We start from the raw sequence: 18,828 nt of genomic DNA, 5'->3' as shown, positions 1-18,828 counted from the left end.
CCCGCTAACTCAGCCACTCACTCCCGCTGAGAAAGAGCAGGCTTGCGTGGCCTCAGGGAAACTCAGTTTTTATTAAACTCCCAATTTGGGTGAAGGGGGGCGGGGATGAGGGGATTAGGGGCCGGGCTGGAAGCTGGTGTTTGTGAAGTGGGCGGGGCGGATTGGGGCGGAGTCAAAGGCGGGGCGACAAACTCCGGGATTGGAGGTAGCAGTCTGTTAGCTCCTCCCTTGCAAAGGCGGGCCTTACAGACTGAGGCTCGCGGACTGGGCGCCAGGCAGCCTGGGACACGGGGATTGGACTAGAGACGAACTGAAGGCGGAGGCGAGGTAAAGTAGGGCGGGGACGGGAGCCTCAGAGGGCGTCCGACTGCTCGCTCTGCGCCTGGCTCTGCTGCATCTGGGCCTGCATCTTCTCCAGCATCTCCTGCATGCGGCGCAGCTGTGCGGAGCAAGATTGCAGGCGGTGGCACCGGGCGAGGCCAGAGAGGGACTTCGAAGAGGACGTGGGGGCTTGGTTGGGGAGTGGGGGGAGCGGAGGGAAGCGAGGTGCTTTCTTACCTCTTCGTCTTTCTCACGGATCAGCTTCTCCGTGTCTGCTAGAGGCAGCATGGGCAGCGGAATCTCTGTGGCGCTCTGGCGCGAAAGTTTACTAGGAGATGGGGAAAAGGGACAGGAATCTATCAAGGGGGAGAGCCTTGGCTGTAGGTCACGGCCGTGAAGCAGGGCCTGGGCCTTGGTTGGGGTTCAGGAGGTGGAGCAGCATCCTTCAGTTTAGGGCCGTAAGCAAAGTGGGTAGGGAAAGAAAGGGTCTGGGAGAGAGGTCTTGAAGGTGAAGGCCGAGGTCAAGGAGGGTGAGGGCAGGGCCTTGGAAATACCTAGGTGTCCGATTTGGCTCTCACCTACGGCTGGCTCTGTCACGCGCCCCAGGCCGGGCCAGGCTCTGTAGGCAGCTGGCCCGGTAGCCCTCATAAAGCAGATCATGCGTCACCTCCTTCAGGTCCTGCAGGTGTGTCTGCACCAGCATCCGTCGCAAGTTCAGGAAATCGCAGTGATGTGGGTTTTCCACTGGGGGTCGGATGGGTGAGCATCAGGGAGCTCGGGCTGGGTCGGGACTGCCGCAGGCTAATAGGGGAGGGTCCCCAGTCTGCTGCCCAAGGACCCCTCTTTTGGCACCTAGGAGGACTCCTGGGACCAGAGCTTTGCCCCAACTCCAAATGTTGAGTGCAGTGGACTTGAAATCACCTTGCCCTTCCTGCCTGCCCAGCCTTACCCTCCACTGTGCCCCAGGAGTAGCGGCGTCCCCTCACTGGTCGGGTCCCGTCCCTCACTACTTCGCATGAACCAACGACAGCGAAAGGGATGCTCTCCTGGAGGGCGGGAGTCAGGGATCACTGTTGGCCCCTCCCCTCATGGGCAGAAACCTCTTTCTCAGCTCCCACCTCCACATCCGCCTCCCCGGCTTCTCTGCCCCTTCCCCCTTTGCCTCTGCACCTTCATCTCCGCATCCTGCCTCTTGAAGTCTTCATCCTCATCAGAGTCACAGTCGGGGAACTGGTAGATGTTGATCTCCTCCTCCTTCAGCTGGTCCCGAATCTTGGAGGAGTCAGATGCAGAGAGAGTGAGAAGCACAGAGACCGTGAGATACAGGCTGGTAGAGACAGAGAAGAAGATGTGAAAGACAAGAGATGGTGAGAAATGGACATGCAGGATAACTGAAAACAAAATCTCAGATAATTGGAAATTCCCCTTGTGGCTCAGCAGTAATGAGCCCGACTAGTATCCAGGAGGAGGCAGGTTCGATCCTTGGCCTTTCTCAGTGGGTTAAGGATTCAGCATGGCTGTGAGCTGTGGTGCAGCCCGCAGACAGGGCTTGGATTTGGCGTGGCTGAGGCATAGGCCGGCAGCTATAGCTCCAATGCCACCCCTAGCCAGGGAGCTTCCATATGCCACAGGTGCATCTCAGCCCATAATCGACAGAGATGGAGACGATGAAAACTGAGTGAGAGAGCTACCCTAACGGAGAAGAGTGATGCCCAGAAAGTTTCAAAGATGAGCAGACCCCGAAAAAAGATCAAGAGAGACAAGCAGAAACAGTGGGAGAAGGCGCTAAAGACACTGGCGGTGGTGGTGGCGGGGGCAGTCAGCATCCTGGGGCCAGAGGGTTAACAGGGAGCATCATGGCTATGCCCCTGCCCTCACACAGGCCTTAGCCCAGCATCCAGCCCAGAGCTTCTCTTCTGAGCCTCCAGAGACATGGCTTCCCTCTGGCAACTTGTGATCCACAACCTCAGAAACTTTCCTCCACAGTCTAACCTGTTCCAGAAGGGCCACCCCCAAGATCTAAGAAGGCAAAGCTGAGTTCGGCTTTGATCATGACTTTTGGTTTCATGGGGGGGCCAAAGGTCAGAGGCCACCCCACACACACCTTCTGCTTGAGGGCCTGTGTTTCCTTCGGCATCAGGGCATCTGCTTTGCCAATGACGGGGATGATATTGACTTTGTCGTGCACCGCCCGGAGGAAGGCCACATCTAGGGGCCGGAGCCTGCACCGAGGAACGGGTGAGGGTTCAGTCTCCAGGGACTATAAGACCACCCCCCTCCGAGCCCTTCTCAAATGCCCCCAACCCCCAAGGACGCTCCCCCAACCCCACTGCCCCAGACCCTCGGCCGAAGGGTGAGATGAAGTAGAGGCAGCAGTGGACACGGGAATCCTGGATGTTCTTCCGGTTCAGGCCACTCTCATCGCGAAGGTACTGCTCGAACTGCTCCTCAATGAAGCGCACCACAGGCAGCCAGCTGGGGTGTGGGGAGAGCGGGTCACACCCCAGGGGTCAGGGACTGCAGCGCAGGGAAGGGCGCCAGGCCAGGCAGGATGGTGGGGATGGGGAGTAGTTTCTTTGGGTCCAACAAAAGACATCAGAGGAATCCGACAGGTGAGATGTGGGGAAGCCAGGGCACTTTGGGCCACAAGGCCAGCAGAAACAGGTCCCCCCCTCCACCTCTGGGCAGAAACAGGGCAAGCTAGCCCTGTATCTGACCCCTCCGTCTCCACAGAGTAGCCACACTGGGAAGCCAAGCCCCGTGTCCTCTCCCACGCCTCACCAGTCTGAACAGTCCACTGAGTCTCCAAAGCCAGGTGTGTCCACCAAGGTCAGCTTCACCTTAATGCCCCCCTCCTCGATCTCCACACCCCGGCGCTCGATGGTCAGCGTTTGTGTCAAGCGAGCTGTGAGGATGAGGAGAGGTCAGGGAGCTGGGTAGGGGTCCGAGGCAGGACTAATTTCCTTTCTCAGACTCAGCTGCCCTCACCCGGTTCTCAAGGGAGGAGCCTGAGTCTCCAAGAAAAGCGGTGAAGGAGTTCCCATTGTGGCTCAGTGGTAAGGAACCCGCCTGGTATCCATGAGGATGAGGGTTTGATCCCTGGCCTCAATGAGTGGGTTAAGGACTCTGCGTGGCTGTGGCTGTGGCTGTGGTGTAGGCGGCAGCTATAGCTCCTGATTTGACCCCTAGCCTGGGAGTCTCCACAATGGTGCAGGTGAAGCCCTAAAAAGAAAAAGCAAAAAGAGAAAAGCAGTGAGGCTGCCTGAGTCCCCCAGAATGTCATGGGTGACCCAGCTGGAAAGGGAGAGTACAGTCTGGGGACATCAGAGGAGGGGGTGAGAGTGCCTGGAGAGCACCGTGGCAGGGGCAGCGGGGGGGGTGGGGGGGGGTCTTACCACTGGCTTCTGGGATTTGCCGATCCTCATAGAGGTTGGTGAGAAACAGGCTGTTGATGAGGGTGGATTTTCCCAGGCCTGACTCCCCTGTAGGCAGGACAGGCCCACCTGGTCAGATAAGGGGACAACCAAGGTCTCTTGAGGACCCCTTGCCAGGCCCCCCTCCCAAACCCTCAGACCTGCCACCATGAGTGTGAAGTCAAACCCCTTCTTGACGGACTTGCGGTGCAGCTGGTTGGGGAGGGCGGCGAAACCCACATACTCCTTGTCCTGTTGGTGGGGGTGGACGAGCTGAGGCTGCTGGGGGCGGCAGGCCAGGCCCCCAGGATAACCTGATCTCAGCGGCTGGGAGAAGTCAGCCTACTGTGGGTTGACCTGGGCCTGGCTACCCTGGGGGTTGGGGGCTGGGGGCTAAGCTGCCTGGATGCCTGGGCATAAGAACTCACCATGGCTTCTGAGAGCTGTCGCTGCACCTGCTGTCTCTCCCCACTTCCTCTGGTAGGGCAGGAAGTTGAGGGCGGCAAACAAGGGGGCGGGCCCTGTAAGAAGATGAGATGCTTGAACTGGCCCAGAGAGGTGGGGAGAGCCAAGACCAAGAAGGGGTCCAGGTCCTCAATTCCTGGATCCCTTTGCCCATCATCACCCCTAAGGAAACGTCAACTCCTTTGTTTTCCGTACACCTTTATTCCAAGCTGTGGCCCCATCACCCTTGGTAGGAGATACAGTGTGAGAAGAGAGGAAGGAAGCGGGTTGGTCTCTCTAGCAAGTGAGATGAAGGCTTTGACAGGGATGGTTTAAAAAAAAAGTTCCAAGGGTCTCAGTGGACCGCAAAAACCATAACAAGATTGAGGGGTCATCAGTGTTCCTTGCCAGCTCATGCACTGGCACCTTTTTTTTTTAAGCATAAAAGCATTTCTAAAATTTAATTTAATTTTTTATTTCTTTTTATGGCCACACCCGCAGCATATGTAAGTTTCCAGACCAGGGATTGAATCTGAGCCGCAGCTGTGACCTAGCCACAACTGGATCCTTTAACATACTGCATGGTGGTGGGAATCGAACCCATACCTCCTGGACCTGAGCTGCTGCAATCAGACTCTGTTTTGGGGTTTTGTTTTTGTTTTTTTTGCTTTTTAGGGCCACAGCCAAGGCATATGGAGGTCCCCAGGCTAGGGGTCTAATCAGAGCTGTAGCCTCCGGCCTACACCACAGCCACAGCAACGCAGGATCTGAGCCTCGTCTGCAACCTACACCACAGTTCACCGCAACACTGGCTCCTTAACCTACTGAGCAAGGCCAGGGATCGAACCCACAACCTTATGGTTCCTTGTCGGATTTGCTAACCACTACGCCATGACAGGAACTCCTGTTAAATGGCACTATTAACAATTTCACCTCCTAGAGTCACGATGAGGATTATCTGCCTGATGCACATAAAGCTTTTAGCACGTTAGCGCGCCTGGTATAGGAGATGAGCTCCCACAGAGTGGTAGTTCTTGTTTGTTTGCTTTTTAGGGCCGCACCCGCCGGCGTATGGCGTTTCCGGGCTAGGGGTCAAATCGGAGCTACGTCACAGCCACAGCCACATCAGATCCGAGCCACGTCTTCGAACTACACCGCAGCTCACAGCAGCGCCAGATCCTTAACCCACTGAGTGAGGCCTGGGATCGAACCCGCAACCTCATAGTACCTAGTCAGATTTGTTTCCACTGTTCCACAGACCTTCCAGAGTGGTAGTTATTGCTATTACACGAGCTGAGGTGCCACTAGCTCCACTCTAGTGACTGCTCTCCTGGATTAGTGGCAGAGAATCCAGACAGAGTGAATCAGTTAGGGTTGCATGCGGCCCTCTGGGGAGACAGAGACAGCCACAAGAAAGTGTGACACACACTGAAGCTAAAAATGTAGTGTCATAAGGAGATAAACAGAGTGCTTTGAGAAGCCCAGGAAGGGATAATTATACCCTTCCCCACTGCTCCGCAACACTTCCTCCTGCATTTCTCATCAGCCTGAGCAGCCCTATCCTCTTAGTTAAAACTCTGAATTCCTCCTTCCCTTGCTCTCTACAGGTATATCCAAGTGGATTCCAAGTTCTTCCCATTGATGAGAAAAATTGGTCCCCTTCCCTCTGTACCCCCCTCACCCTCTTTGCCCTGCCCTGGGTTCAGACTCCAATCAGCTCTGCCCTGAATTATTCAATAATCTTTAAGAAAATAATGTGTAGCAGTTCCCGTAGTGCTGCAGTGGAAATCTGACTAGTCTGACTAGCATCCGTGAAGATGTAGGTTCGATCCCTGGCTTCGCTCAGCGGGTTAAGGATTCGGCATTGCCATGAGCTGTGGTGCAGGTTGCCGACGCAGCACAGATCTGGCGTTGCTGTGGCTCTGGCATAGGCTGGAAGCTACAGTTTTGATTCAACCCATAGCCTGGAAACCTCCATGTGCCTCGGGTGTGGGCCTAAAGAGACAAAAAAGAAAGAAAGAAAATAATGTGTACACACCTGTCGGAATGCCCATCATCCAAAAGACCACAACTAACAAAGGTTGGCGAAGATGTGGAGAAAAGGGGACCCCTTGCACACTGTTGGTGGGAATGTAAACTGATGCAGCCACCGTGGAAAACACCATGGAGGTTCCACAAAAAACTAAAAAAAATTATTTTATTTTATTTTTTTTGTCTTTTTAGGGCCCCACCTGCGGCATATAGAGGTTCCCAGACTAGGGGTTGAATTGGAGCTGTTGCCACTGGCCTACGCCACAGCCACAGCAACTTGGGATCTGAGCCACGTCTTCGACCTACCCCACAGCTCACAGCAATGCCGGATCCTTAACCCACTGAGCGAGGCCAGGGATCATCGAACCCGCAACCTCATGGTTCCTAGTCAGATTCGTTAACCACTGAGCCACGACAGGAACTCCAAGAACTAAAAATAGAACTACCATTTTATCCAGAAATACCACTCCTGGGTATAAATCCAAAGCAAATGAAAACACTAATTCAAAAATATACATGCACCCAATATTCATGGCAACAGTGTTTGCAATAGCTAAGATTTGGAAGCAAACTAAGTATCCATCAATAGATGAGTGGATAAAAAAATGTAGTCTATATACCCAAGGGAATCCTACTCAGTCATGAAAAATGAAAGTTTTGCCATTTGCAACAACATGGATGGTATGATGTTTAGTGTGATAAGTCAGAGAAAGACAAATACTGTATATTTGTCTTATACAGTATAAGACATCACTTATATGTGGAATCTAAAAAATAAAATAGGTGTTCCTGTTGTGGCTCAGTGGTAACAAGTCCAACTAGTATCCATGAAGACTTGGGTTTGATCCCTGGCCTTGCTCAGTGGGTTAAGGATCCGGCGTTGCTGTGATCTGTGGTGTAGGTTGCAGACGCCGCTCGGATCCTGTGTTGCTGTGGCTCTGCCGTAGGCTGGCAGCTACAGCTCCGATTAGACCCCTGGCCTGGGAATTTCCATATGCTGCGGGAGCAGCCCTAGAAAAGGCAAAAAGACAAAACCAAACACACGTATATTCGTTTGCTTATGGTACATCCAATATAGTCTCATAGGAAAATTAGCAAATGCAAATAGTTAGAAAAATTTACATTTAATATCATTACCATGATAGAACCTCATTTTGATTTTCATCCTTCTAGACCTCTCCTATGACTATACATTATGAATAAATACCTAAAACTAGGATCATGCTGTAACTTTAGAAACGTTTTTTTTTCACTTCATATGTTCTATACATCTTTCTGTGATCATAAATAACTATCTACACTATCATTTTTATTTTTATTTTTTTTTTGTCTTTTTGCCTTTTCTAGGGCCGTGTCCCATGGCATATGGAGGCTCCCAGGCTAGGGGTCGAATCGGAGGTGTAGCCACCGGCCTACGCCAGAGCCACAGCAATGAGGGATCTGAGCCGAGTCTGTAACTTACACCACAGCTCATAGCAATGCCGGATCCTTAACCCACTGAGTGAGGCCAGAGATCGAACCTGAAACCTCATGGTCCCTAGTCGGGTTTGTTAACCACTGCACCATGACGGGAACTCCCCAGTATCATTTTTATAGATGCTTAGTATTTAGGTTGATTCTCATTCTTCCCTGTGACTAACAATGCTGAGCTGGGATGAGTATGTTTGTGGTGCTATCATCGTGCACTTGGCCAACCATTTCCTTGGGCCTCATTTCCATAAAGGGAATTACTGAGTCAAAGGAAGTCATGTATTTAGGCATTTGTGCATATTTTTTGTGGTTGTTGGCTTTCTTAGGGACGCACCTGCATATGGAGGTTCGCAGGCTAGGGGTCCAATCAGAGCTACAGCTGCCAGCCTATGCCAGAGCCACGGCAACACGGGATCTGAGCCATATCTGTGACACACACGACAGCTCACGGCAACACCAGATCCTTAACCCACTGATCGAGGCCATATTTTATTTTATTTTATTTATTATTATTTTTTTTCGAGGCCGTATTTTAAAATGCTCTCAGAGTTCCCTTCATGGCTCAGCGGTTAACTAACGCCTATGATCCATGAGGAGGCAGGTTCTATCCCTGGCCTCACTCGGTAGGTTAAGTATCTAGCATTACCATGAGCTGAGGTGTAGGTCGCAGATGTGGCTTAGATTCCACATTGCTGTGGCTGAGTGTAGGCCATCAGCTGTAGCTCTGATTTGACGTCTAGCCTGGGAACTTCCATATGCCATGGGTACAGCCCATAAAAGCAAATAAAATAAAATACCCTGCAGGAGTTCCCATTGTGGCTCAGCAGGTTAAGAACCTGGCATAATGTCTGTGGGTTCAATCCCTGGCCTTGCTCACCGGGTTAAGGATCTGGTGTTGCCACAAGCTTTGGCATAGGTCGCAGATGCGGCTTGGATCTGATGTGGCTGTGGCTGTTGCTGTGGTGTAGGCCAGCAGCTGTAGCTCTGATTCGACTCCTGGCCTGGGAACTTCCTCATGCTGAAGGTGTTGGCCATAAAAAGGAAAAAAAAAAGTGCCCTGCAGAAAAGGTTCTTGGCTGGTCTTTGTGTCAAGCGTAGAGATGACACGAATTAGTAGCATATTCCATTTACATGCTTATTAACTCCAACAAATTATGCCCAGTCATTTAGGTGATAAAGTTTGGAGCCTGTTTGGAGAAAGGAAGATCCCACCTTGAGCTGGGGCAGCGTATGGTGGACAGTTTTCTCATTTAATAATAATCTGGGAGAGTTCTGGTCGCAGCTCAGCAATTAACGAACCCGACTAGCATCCATGAGGACGTGGGTTCGGACCCTGGCCTCACTCAGTGGGATAAGGATCCAGCTTTGCCATGAGCTGGATCCTTATAGTGTAGCTCGCAGACTCGGCTCGGATCTGACGTTGCTGTGGCTGTGGTGTAGGCCGGCAGCAGCAGCTCTGATTAGACCCCTAGCCTGGGAACCTCCATATGCCACGGGTGGGGCTCTAAAAAGACAAAAGACAAAAAAAATAGTAAGACTAATAATCTGGATGAGTTATTTTTTCGCACCATCATACCTTCATAATTGCCTATGGCTCTACAATACATTCGTAATTACTCTATCCATGGAGGAACATCTATATCAGACCTAAAACTCCAGGCTTTGTCTTCTCAAAGTCAGGGCTAGATCTACAAATGTGGATAGCATGCGGGCTGGCCAGCTTTGGGGGAATTTCTTTGCCATTTGGTCCCCTCTTACCTGTTTCCTTGCACACGTGTTGAACCCTCAGGAAATGTTTGTGAAACAAATGGTTAACTGGCCGTCCTGTCTTTAGATTCCACTCTTTTCCTTAATTAATTAATTTATTTTTGGTCCACTGCATGCGGAAGTTCCCAGGCCAGGGATCGAACATGTGCCACGGCAGTGACCTGAGCCACAGCAGTGACCTGAGCCAAAGCAGTGACAATGCCGGATCCTTAACCTGCTGAGCCACCGGAGAAGTCCTCCACTACTTTCCTATTATGTAAATCCATTACAGGAATTATTCTCTTAAACCAACGATAAGGGGGAAAAAATCATTAGAAAAAAAGCAATTATTCTCTTTTTTCTTCTGTAAGGAGAGGTCTCAGTCATCCTTGGATCTCAAGCTTCTAGCATATAGTAGGCTTTTCATTAGCGTGGGGGCCACTATTCGTTTTATTCCCTCTGCTTGGAGTTCTTCATTCAAGACCCACGTCAGCCAGGCCCTGGACTTGGCTGAAATTTTAGCTGTCCTGAAAGGATCAGCTCAAAAATGTCACCTTTGGAGTTCCCGTTGTGGTGCAGCGGAAACGTATCTGACTGGTATCCATGAAGACCCAGGTTTGATCCCTGGCCTCGCTCAGTGGGTTAAGGATCCGGCACTGCCATGAGCTGTGGTATAGGGGGCGGACGGGGCTCAGATATTGCATTTCTGTGGCTGTGGCATAGGCTGGCAGCTGCAGCTCCGATTCGACTCCTAGCCTCAGAACCTCCATATGCCATGGGTGTGGCCCTAAAAATAAATAAATAAATAAAAGGCAACTTTTCCGTGATTACTTCAGCCCATAGAGTCACAACTGTATTTTTAACTCAGTGCCTTATACCTATTATCATCAACCATTCAAATTAGGTATTATCCCCATTTTATAGTTTAGGAAACAGAATTAACTTCCCCAAGGCTAAAGAGTAGCAAGTGACAAGGCCAGGAATCACACTCTGCATGAATGACCTAAAAACACTGTCCACAGCTGCAGAACCCTACAGGTCTCTCTGCACTATCGTCTTATCTTTTTTTTGGTCTTTTTAGGGCCACATTCACAGCACATGGAGGTTCTCAGGCTAGGGGACAAATCGGAGCTGTAGCACAGCCACAGCAACAGCAACGAAGGATCTGAGCCATGTCTCAGACCTATACTACAGTCCAAAGCAATGCCAGATCCTTAACCCACTGAGCGAGGCCAGGGATCAAACCTGTGTCCTCATGGATGCTAGTCAGATTTGTTTCCACTGAGCCACAACAGAAATTCCTCCTATCGTATCTGTGTTCATAGGGTCAGTATAGAATCTGTCATATCACCTGCACCTCTCCACGATCTACTGAGCCAAGAGTGTCTGAGTATTTCCAGGGCCTAGACTTGGAATTGGTGATCCAGAAGTATGTGCTGATCGACTTGCAGTCCCTGTCTATCAGTGTCTAACATTCCTGCATACCAGGTACACAGAACCCTGCAGACTCCTTCCCACCAATGAGAACTATCTTCAATCAGTGCATGTAATTCTCCCATGCCCTAACAGTTCTTGTCATGATTTGTGTGCTTACCTTTTTTTTTTTGGTCTTTTTGCTTTTTCTAGGGCCGCTTCCATTCCCAGGCTAGGGGTTGAATCAGAGCTGTAGCCTCTGGCCTGTGCCACAGCCACAGCAATATGGGACCCAAGCCGAGTCTGCGACCTACGCCACAGCTTACGGCAACGCCAGATCCTTAACCCACTGAGCAAGGCCAGGGATTGAACGTCATGGTTCCTAGTCAGATTCATTAACCACTGAGCCACAACGGGAACTCCTGTGTGCTTGCCTCTTTAAATTGGTAGCACCCCAAAAACCACACTCACATGTGTTCCATCTCTTTATCAAACTCTAGGCATGGCACGGAGGTGCTAATACATGGGAATTAACACACAAGACTTGGTTACTCCCCTCCCTCAGTACATGGGCTGCAGACACTTCCAGGCGCCCCACGGCCTCCTCAAAGGCAAGCCTGCCCAGAGTACAGATACGCAGCTCCAGCTGGGCCCCATCAAGCGGGGAAGCAGGGTTTAATGCTTTAGCCTCTGCCTGGCCTTTGCCTTTGTCGGCCGTCAAGCCATTCCTAGTCTCCCCATGGCCTCTTTGTGCTCGGTCTCTCTTTGTCTCTGCCTGTTTCACTGTCTTTGTTTCCTCTGTTTCCTCTGTCTCTGGGCCGGTTTCTTTCCAGGTTCCCTGCCTTTTCTTGCAGTTCCTCAGCCTCTGCTTCAGGGACTTTGTCTCTTCTCTGTTTTTACATCTCTTTGTTTTTGGTGGCCCATCTTTTGCTCCAGTGTTTTTGGTCGGCTGCAGTTTTTTGGTCTCTCTGCCTTTGCAAGCGCTCTAACTTAGGGCTCTTAGGTAAGGACTTCGTGAGTCCCCGGGCGCAGGTCTGACTCCATCGGCCCGCCTCTGCCCAGCAGTTATCTGGCGTCTGCCTCTGGCTTCTGCTCGCGTCTCGGTCTTCCCCAGCTCAGCCCAGCCCAGCCTCCACCCCCGACCCTCGATCTAGCCGACCGGCCCCGCTTTGTTTCCTGTGTCTCGGCGCCCCGCCCCCGCCCCGTCTGGGGTCTCCGCCGCCCTCTGCCGCCCTTTGTTTGCTTCGGTCTTTCCCCCACCCCTTTCCCTGGGTCCGTCTTTGGATCTCTCTTTGTCTCTCCCGGCCGAGGTGGTTGGCACTGTCGGCCAGCTCCGGAGGTCCGCGCGGGTGGCCCGATACAGCGACAATTAGGAAGAGTCTTCGGCCCTCGGCACCCAGCTTCAGCCCAGGAGGCACACGGTTAATACCACCGAGTTCGGGCAACTGTCCGCGGCTCAGAGTAGCCCGCTCTGCGGCACACGGCTGCCCGCCGGCCACCGAGCCCCGAGGACGCAGGCGGCCCCCACAGGCGTGCAGCTCCTCCAAGGTCCTAGAGCGGCTCGGTGCCGCCCGGCGCTTCCGCTTCCCGTCCCCGCCCCCGGCAGCAGCCTCCGGGACGCCTGGGTCCGAGCCCCCTCCCCGCTTGGCGCGGAGCCCGCATCCCCGAGCCCCCGGCGGCTCGGGCACCGGAGCCCCGCCGAGGAGCTCCGCAGGGCGCCGGGGTGGCGGCGGCGGCGGCGGCCGGAGGGGAAGGGGGCAGCCGCGCACCGGAAGGAGCAGCAGGTGCAGGGGCGACCGGCGGCGCGGGTAAGGGTCACCGAGAGCCGCGCCCCGCATCTCGGACCCGGACGCTGCCCGGTGCCCGCGCCGGCCGGCAGAGGGCAGCGGCTGGGCGCCAACGTCCGCACATGGCTGTGTGACCGTGGAATTGTGTCTGTCCCTTTGCTCAGGGCGGCCTGCCGGCGATGGAGCGCGCGGTGGGGTCCTGGGGCCCCGATCTCCGTGGCCCAGACGACAGGGAGCAGCTGAGAAGCGCCCGCACAGGTGAGGGCCGAGGCGGTGCGCCGACTTGGGCAGGTAATGGCCGGGTGGGGACTCCAGTGCTGGCCTCTGCCGGGCCCAGACCCGGAAAAATCGGACTTGAACTGGGCTTCCAAGGGAAGAAGGGGAGGGGAGCAAAAGCCCAGGGAGGGAGCCGGTGTTTCTGAGCACCTACTGTGCACCAGGCTGTGAAGAGCATCATTTCAAAGACTCTCTCCCCATCCTCTAGTCATCACCATCCTCGCTGTCTCTGCCCTGTCCCAGCCATTGTAACAGCCTCTCCAAAGCCCTTTTCTCTCCAGTGATGCGCTGAGCAGCCACACTGATCTGAGTTCAGATCTAATCCTGCCTGCCTTCCCCAAAACTGTCCCTAGCTCCCTCTGCCTATTAATTAAAAGCGTTAGCCTAGTGTTCAATGCAGACCTTACCTACTTAATCTAGTCCCAACATCCCTTTCCAGCAGGATCTTCCATTCCTTTCCATGGTTTACTCTTTCCTCTTCTGTGAAAGCCCAGCCCTATCTTTTGATTTCCTCTCTCTGGTGACAGCACAGTCATTCTGAGCCTGCAATTATAATTATCTGTGCTTCATCTTGTCTCTCCTACCAACCCTAAGTATCTTGAGGGACGGGTGTGTGTCTGGGTCCTCTCAGGGACATAGAAGATGACTGAAATAATAAATTACAGAATAGGCTAGTATAAAGAAGAAACAATGTAATGAGCAAACACTGGGTTTTCCAAATAGAGACTCTATAATGTAGGGCTTAACACAGGCGTGGGAATCAGACAGACCTGAGTTAGAAACCAGGCTTTGCTACTTTCTAACCTTTATAATCTTGAGCAAGTGACTTAAATTCTCTGAGCCACCATGTCTGTAAAATGGGGATAATAACAGTATTCCCTCCTAGGATTATTTGCAAGGATTCAGTAACACTTAGTTAAGGTATCGGTGGGAGTTCCCTGGCAGCCTAGTGGTTAGGAGGTGGAGCTTCAGTCCCTGGTCTAGGAACTGAGATCTCCCATCAAGCTGCCATCTGCTGCTGTGGCCAAAAAGAAGTAAAGAGTTCCGGAGTTCCCGTCGTGGCGCAGCGGAAACGAATCCGACTAGGAACCATGAGGTTGCGGGTTCGATCCCTGGTCTTGCTCAGCGGGTTAAGGATCCAGCGTTGCCGTGAGTTGTGGTGTAGGTCACAGACTCAGCTCGGATCTGGCATGGCTGTGGCTGTGGCGTAGGCCGGCAGCTGTAGCTCCGATTGGACCCCTAGCCTGGGAACCTCCATACGCCGCGGGTGCGGCCCTAAAAAGACAAAAAAAAGAGAAAGAAAAAAAACGATACTGGCACACATGAAGAGTGTGGTAGAAGGCAGTTACTGTTACTGAGGCAGAGACAATCATAAATGCTTTAGAAATTCAGAGAGAGCGAGAGAGATCCTTGTGACTGCAGATGGTCAAGGACGCCTTCCCGGGGAGGTTGTTAGGAAGACAGGGGCTGAGGCAAAGGACAGGGTCTACCACTCCCTTTTCTTTCCCCAGGTCTGGGGAGTGAGAATGTGGCGATGTCTCAACCGGATGAGTTTGCACATGGCCCACAAGAAGATGACTTGGGCTTCAAGGAAGAGGAAGATTTGGCCCCAGGCCATGAAGTAGGAAGTGCCTCTCTCAAACCCGAGGGCATCCAGACCTGGGATGACTTGTGGGTCCAGAGAGAGGGACCTGGAAAACCTCAGGCTCGGGACAGAGGCCCTCGGCTCCTGGGAGAACCACGCTGGGGCCAGGCTAGTGATCGGGCCGCCGTGTGTGGCGAGTGTGGCAAGAGCTTTCGCCAGATGTCCGATCTGGTGAAACACCAGCGGACCCACACAGGGGAGAAGCCGTACAAGTGCGGGGTCTGTGGCAAGGGCTTTGGGGATAGCTCTGCTCGGATCAAACACCAGCGGACTCATAGTGGTGAAAAGCCCTACAGAGCCCGGCCACCGGCCCAGGGCCCCCCAAAGATTCCGCGGTCCAGGATCCCTGCTGGTGAGCGCCCCACTATCTGTGGTGAATGTGGCAAGAGCTTCCGACAGAGTTCTGACCTGGTGAAACACCAGCGGACACACACAGGGGAGAAGCCCTACAAGTGTGGCATCTGCGGCAAGGGCTTTGGTGATAGTTCTGCCCGCATAAAGCACCAGCGGACACACCGCGGGGAGCAGCCCCCCCGGCCCGTGGTGCCCCGGCGGCAGCCATCTCGAGCGGCCACGGCGGCCACACAAGGACCTAAGGCCCAGGACAAGCCATATATCTGCACCGATTGTGGCAAAAGATTTGTGCTCAGCTGCAGCCTCTTGAGCCACCAGCGCAGCCACCTGGGGCCCAAGCCTTTTGGCTGCGATGTGTGTGGAAAGGAGTTTGCCCGGGGCTCGGATCTGGTGAAGCACCTGCGGGTACACACGGGCGAGAAGCCCTACCTCTGCCCTGAGTGTGGCAAGGGCTTCGCTGACAGCTCTGCCCGGGTCAAGCACCTCCGCACCCACAGTGGCGAGAGGCCTCATGCCTGTCCCGAGTGTGACCGCACCTTCAGCCTCAGCTCCACCCTCCTCCGACACCGCCTCACGCACATGGAGCCCCAGGACTTCAGCTTCCCAGGCTACCCCCTGGCCCCTCTGATCCCCAGCCCACCCCCCAGCTCAAGCCCACCCCCGCCTCCCCTTGGCACCAGCCCCCCGCTGACACCTCGAAGCCCTTCACACTCGGGCGACGGCCCTTTTGGCCTGCCTGGCTTGGAGCCGGAGCCCGTGGGCCCACAAGCTGGGGAGCCACCCCCGCCCCTGGCAGGTGACAAGCCCCACAAGTGCCCTGAGTGTGGCAAGGGCTTCCGCCGAAGCTCGGACCTGGTGAAACACCATCGTGTACACACGGGGGAAAAACCCTACCTCTGCCCTGAGTGTGGCAAGGGTTTTGCCGACAGCTCCGCCCGAGTCAAGCACCTCCGCACCCACCGTGGGGAACGGGCTCGGCCGCCACCACCGTCCACTCTCCTGAGGCCACATAACCCCCCAGGCCCAGCACCCACAGCCCCTCGATCCCGAGTGCGGGCTCAGCCCTCCGGACCCAGCCAGCCCCACGTGTGTGGCTTCTGTGGGAAGGAGTTTCCCCGGAGCTCAGATCTGGTCAAACATAGGCGCACACACACTGGGGAGAAACCGTACAAGTGTGCAGAGTGTGGCAAGGGTTTCGGGGACAGTTCTGCCCGTATCAAGCACCAGCGTGGGCACCTGGTCCTGAGGCCCTTTGGGACAGGGGATGGTCGGGCAAGGCCCCTCAAAGAGGAGCCTCCAACAGGACTGGAGTGATGGGGTCTAGGGAGGGTGGAGGCCCAGGAGACCAAAGGGAGGGTATCTGCTGCTTAAGCAGAGAAGAAAGGGCCTGGGAGGTGGTGGGAGGGAGAAGGAGGGGAAGATAAGGGGGAAAGGAGTGAATAGATAGAAATAGAAATTGGATACCATGACCTTGAAGCTCAGGAAACTGTCCTGGCTGGGATCAGGACCTTGCCGGTGCGGTCTGTACCCCTAGTTTCTAGAACACTGCCTAGTATATATACGGTAGGCTCTCAATAAATACTTGCTGAATGAATAAACTGGCCTTAGCCTGAGGGCCCTTAGAGAACTCTAAATCCCTGCTGCCCCTTAACCTGTTCATTGACGGCTCCCAACCTTGCCCTTGGGAGACCAGTATGCTGAACGGGGGGCTTGTTGACCTATGAGCGGCAACGAGACTGCTGAGGTTTAGAGGGACAGAGTGAGGCAGGGCCATCTCGATCATCCTACTGATGGGGAGAGGAGCTGTGAGGCAGGCTGTACCCAGCCTCAGGCCACTGGATATGGTCCTGGCCAAGAAGGGGACACTTGGCCAGAGCCCAGACCTGTCTGCCCTAGAGAAGCCCAAACTGCCCCGATTCGTGGATACTGACTGCATAGACCAGAGACAGCAGAAGCAGCACTCATCTGCTCTGGAGGCTACGCCCAGGTCCTTGGGGACATCAGCAGAGACACACAGGCTGGGAGAAGGGCAGTACCAGAGTGAGGAGAGGCCAGGGAAGGCCACATCTCCATGTGTCTCCTCGCCAATAAACTGCTTCTTGTCTGAGGTTTGGACTCTGTTGTGTGCATGTGTGCGCCTGCGCGGTGAGGGGTGAAAACAGTGCCAAAACATCCACACAGGCAAAACCTCCAAGCCATGTGTAAACTTGCCCTCTTTGAGCCTGTCAAATAAAGAAGTTGGCTTGTCATCGTTGCTTTATAGCTCTGACAGCTGGCTACAAAACGGGCCACCAGGTCCGTCAGCTGAATTCCGGCTGCCCACAGGGGCCATCTACACCACAGCATCGACTGGGACCCTCAAAAGGAAAAACACGCCAGGCGGGGCGGGGGGGGGGAGGGGGGCTATTCAGTGAGCGCTGTTGCTATGGCGACAGGTACCTGGAGAAATGTGGCCGCTGGTCTGACACAGGCACCGAAAACCCGGACACTGATGCTCTGCCTTCTGGGAAACCCCGCCTCCCTGCGAGTCTTTCTTGTCGAGAAACAGGCCATTTGGCTGCCCAGCCCAAAGTGAGGGCAAAGGGCATGTCTATCCTCTGCGAAAGGCAACCGTATTTCCGAGCCACCATGCGTCATTCAGTGCAGAACTTCAATTCCTAGCTTTTTCCGAGGGGCAGCGCGGGGGTGGGGTGCGGGCGTCGATAGGGAGGAAGGGGAAAAGGGAACTGACCTGACTGGCCAGGGACAAACAAGAAAACAAGGATAGGGCGGTTCACCCATCTAAGAAACGAAGTTCGAGACTGCCCAGCAACTTCGCCCGCTGAGCGTCTCAGCTCATCTTCGGGCTGGAACGGTCCCGGGATAGACGCTCTCGCGAGATAGTAATTAGCCAGGCTTCCCTAGAAACCAATGAAAACTTGCGGTGATGCGTTGCTCCCAGTCCTCCCACCCCTGCCAAGTTGTTAGACACACTGGAAACCCCAGAATTTGGAGTTCAGGCCTGGAGTTCTTTGCGCCTTCTGTCCTGAAGTACGGACACACCCACAGACCAGAAGGGAGGCTTTTCGGGCCTTTGGGGCGATCCTCTCTGCAGGTTTCAGAGCCTCCCCTCCCTACTAGGTTGGCCTGCAAGCCGGTCTGTAGGGAACTTTGTAAAATTATATCTGACCACGTCACTCCCCTATTAAAAACCCCGCTGTGTCTCCACATGTCCTCTCTATAAAACTTAACTCTTTAGTTGGCATTCAAGGCCTCCACTTGTGTGGTTTTCAGCCCTGTGCCCCTTAAATGTTCTGTTTACTTGGAATGCTACCCGTGCCTTCCCCAACTTGTTTATCTTTTTTTTTTTTTTTTTTTTTTTTTGGCTTTTAGGGCTGAACCCACGGCTTATGGAGGTTCCCAGGCTAGGGGTCCAATCAGAGCTACAGCTGCCGGCCTAAGCCACAGCCACAGTAACGCCAGATCCGAGCTCTGTCTGCGACCTGCACCACAGCTCACGGCAACACTGGATCCTTAACCCACAGAGCAAGGCCAGGGATCGAACTGCAACCTCATGGTTCCTAGCTGAATTTGTTTCCCCTGTGACATGAGGAGAACTCCTTGTTAATCTATCTAAACACCTCAAGCACTACTTCCTACCAAAAGCCTTCCCTAAACTTCCAGCCTGGGTTAGAACCCCCTTCATCTGAGTACTTAACACATCGAGAGCTTCTTTAAGATAAAGAGTCATTGGAGTTCCCGTCGTGACTGGGTGGTTAACGAATCTGACTGGAAACCATGAGGTTGCGGGTCCGGGCCCTGGCCTCGCTCAGTGGGCTGGGGATCTGGCGTTGCCGTGAGCTGTGGTGTAGGCCGGCAGCTGTAGCTTCAGTTGGACCCCTAGCCTGGGAACCTCCATGTGCCGCAGGTGTGGCCCTAGAAAAGACAA

At 53.9% G+C, this 18,828-nt stretch overlaps 2 protein-coding genes across 4 annotated transcripts; one reads left to right on the top strand and one right to left on the bottom strand.

Annotated features, from left to right (window-relative positions):
* Positions 1–52: 52 nt before the first annotated feature.
* SEPTIN1 (septin 1) lies at positions 53–13,382 on the bottom strand. The gene is given in 12 exon segments (NM_001244989.1): positions 53–439; positions 559–649; positions 900–1,065; positions 1,271–1,367; positions 1,492–1,593; positions 2,426–2,543; positions 2,662–2,796; positions 3,103–3,226; positions 3,717–3,803; positions 3,896–3,986; positions 4,163–4,255; positions 13,309–13,382. Coding segments are annotated over 11 exon segments (1,101 nt in total). The 5' UTR covers positions 4,166–4,255; positions 13,309–13,382; the 3' UTR covers positions 53–352.
* ZNF48 (zinc finger protein 48) lies at positions 12,443–17,007 on the top strand. 3 transcript variants are annotated; one of them, XM_085017083.1, is made up of 3 exons: positions 12,443–12,622; positions 12,790–12,883; positions 14,413–17,007. In XM_085017083.1, exons 2-3 carry the CDS (start codon positions 12,805–12,807, stop codon positions 16,212–16,214), a joined length of 1,881 nt encoding a protein of 626 aa, XP_084873209.1. In that variant the 5' UTR covers positions 12,443–12,622; positions 12,790–12,804; the 3' UTR covers positions 16,215–17,007. The 3 variants fall into 3 exon arrangements, with proteins under 3 accessions (XP_084873209.1, XP_003354585.1, XP_005653074.1); XM_003354537.5 differs by having other exon boundaries at positions 12,443–12,646; XM_005653017.4 differs by having other exon boundaries at positions 12,443–12,646; positions 12,790–12,916.
* The last annotated feature ends 1,821 nt before the right edge of the window (positions 17,008–18,828 follow it).

The sequence above is a fragment of the Sus scrofa genome, chromosome 3, assembly GCF_054392235.1.
Source record: "Sus scrofa isolate SSC_HxYL_T2T_F1_AM1 chromosome 3, Sscrofa_HxYL_maternal_Yorkshire_Landrace_v2.0, whole genome shotgun sequence".
Lineage (NCBI taxonomy): Eukaryota > Metazoa > Chordata > Mammalia > Artiodactyla > Suidae > Sus > Sus scrofa.
Note: the sequence above shows the minus strand (reverse complement) of the source record. Positions and strands in the feature narration are given on the sequence as shown.

What these genes read in the sequence shown, in the direction of transcription:
- ZNF48 (XM_005653017.4), top strand. Translation starts at nt 12,805, where the DNA reads ATGGAGCGCGCGGTGGGGTCCTGGGGCCCCGATCTCCGTGGCCCAGAC. An exon ending in CGGTGCGCCGACTTGGGCAG is followed by an intron (nt 12,917 to 14,412) that starts GTAATGGCCGGG and finishes TTCTTTCCCCAG; the next exon opens with GTCTGGGGAGTGAGAATGTG.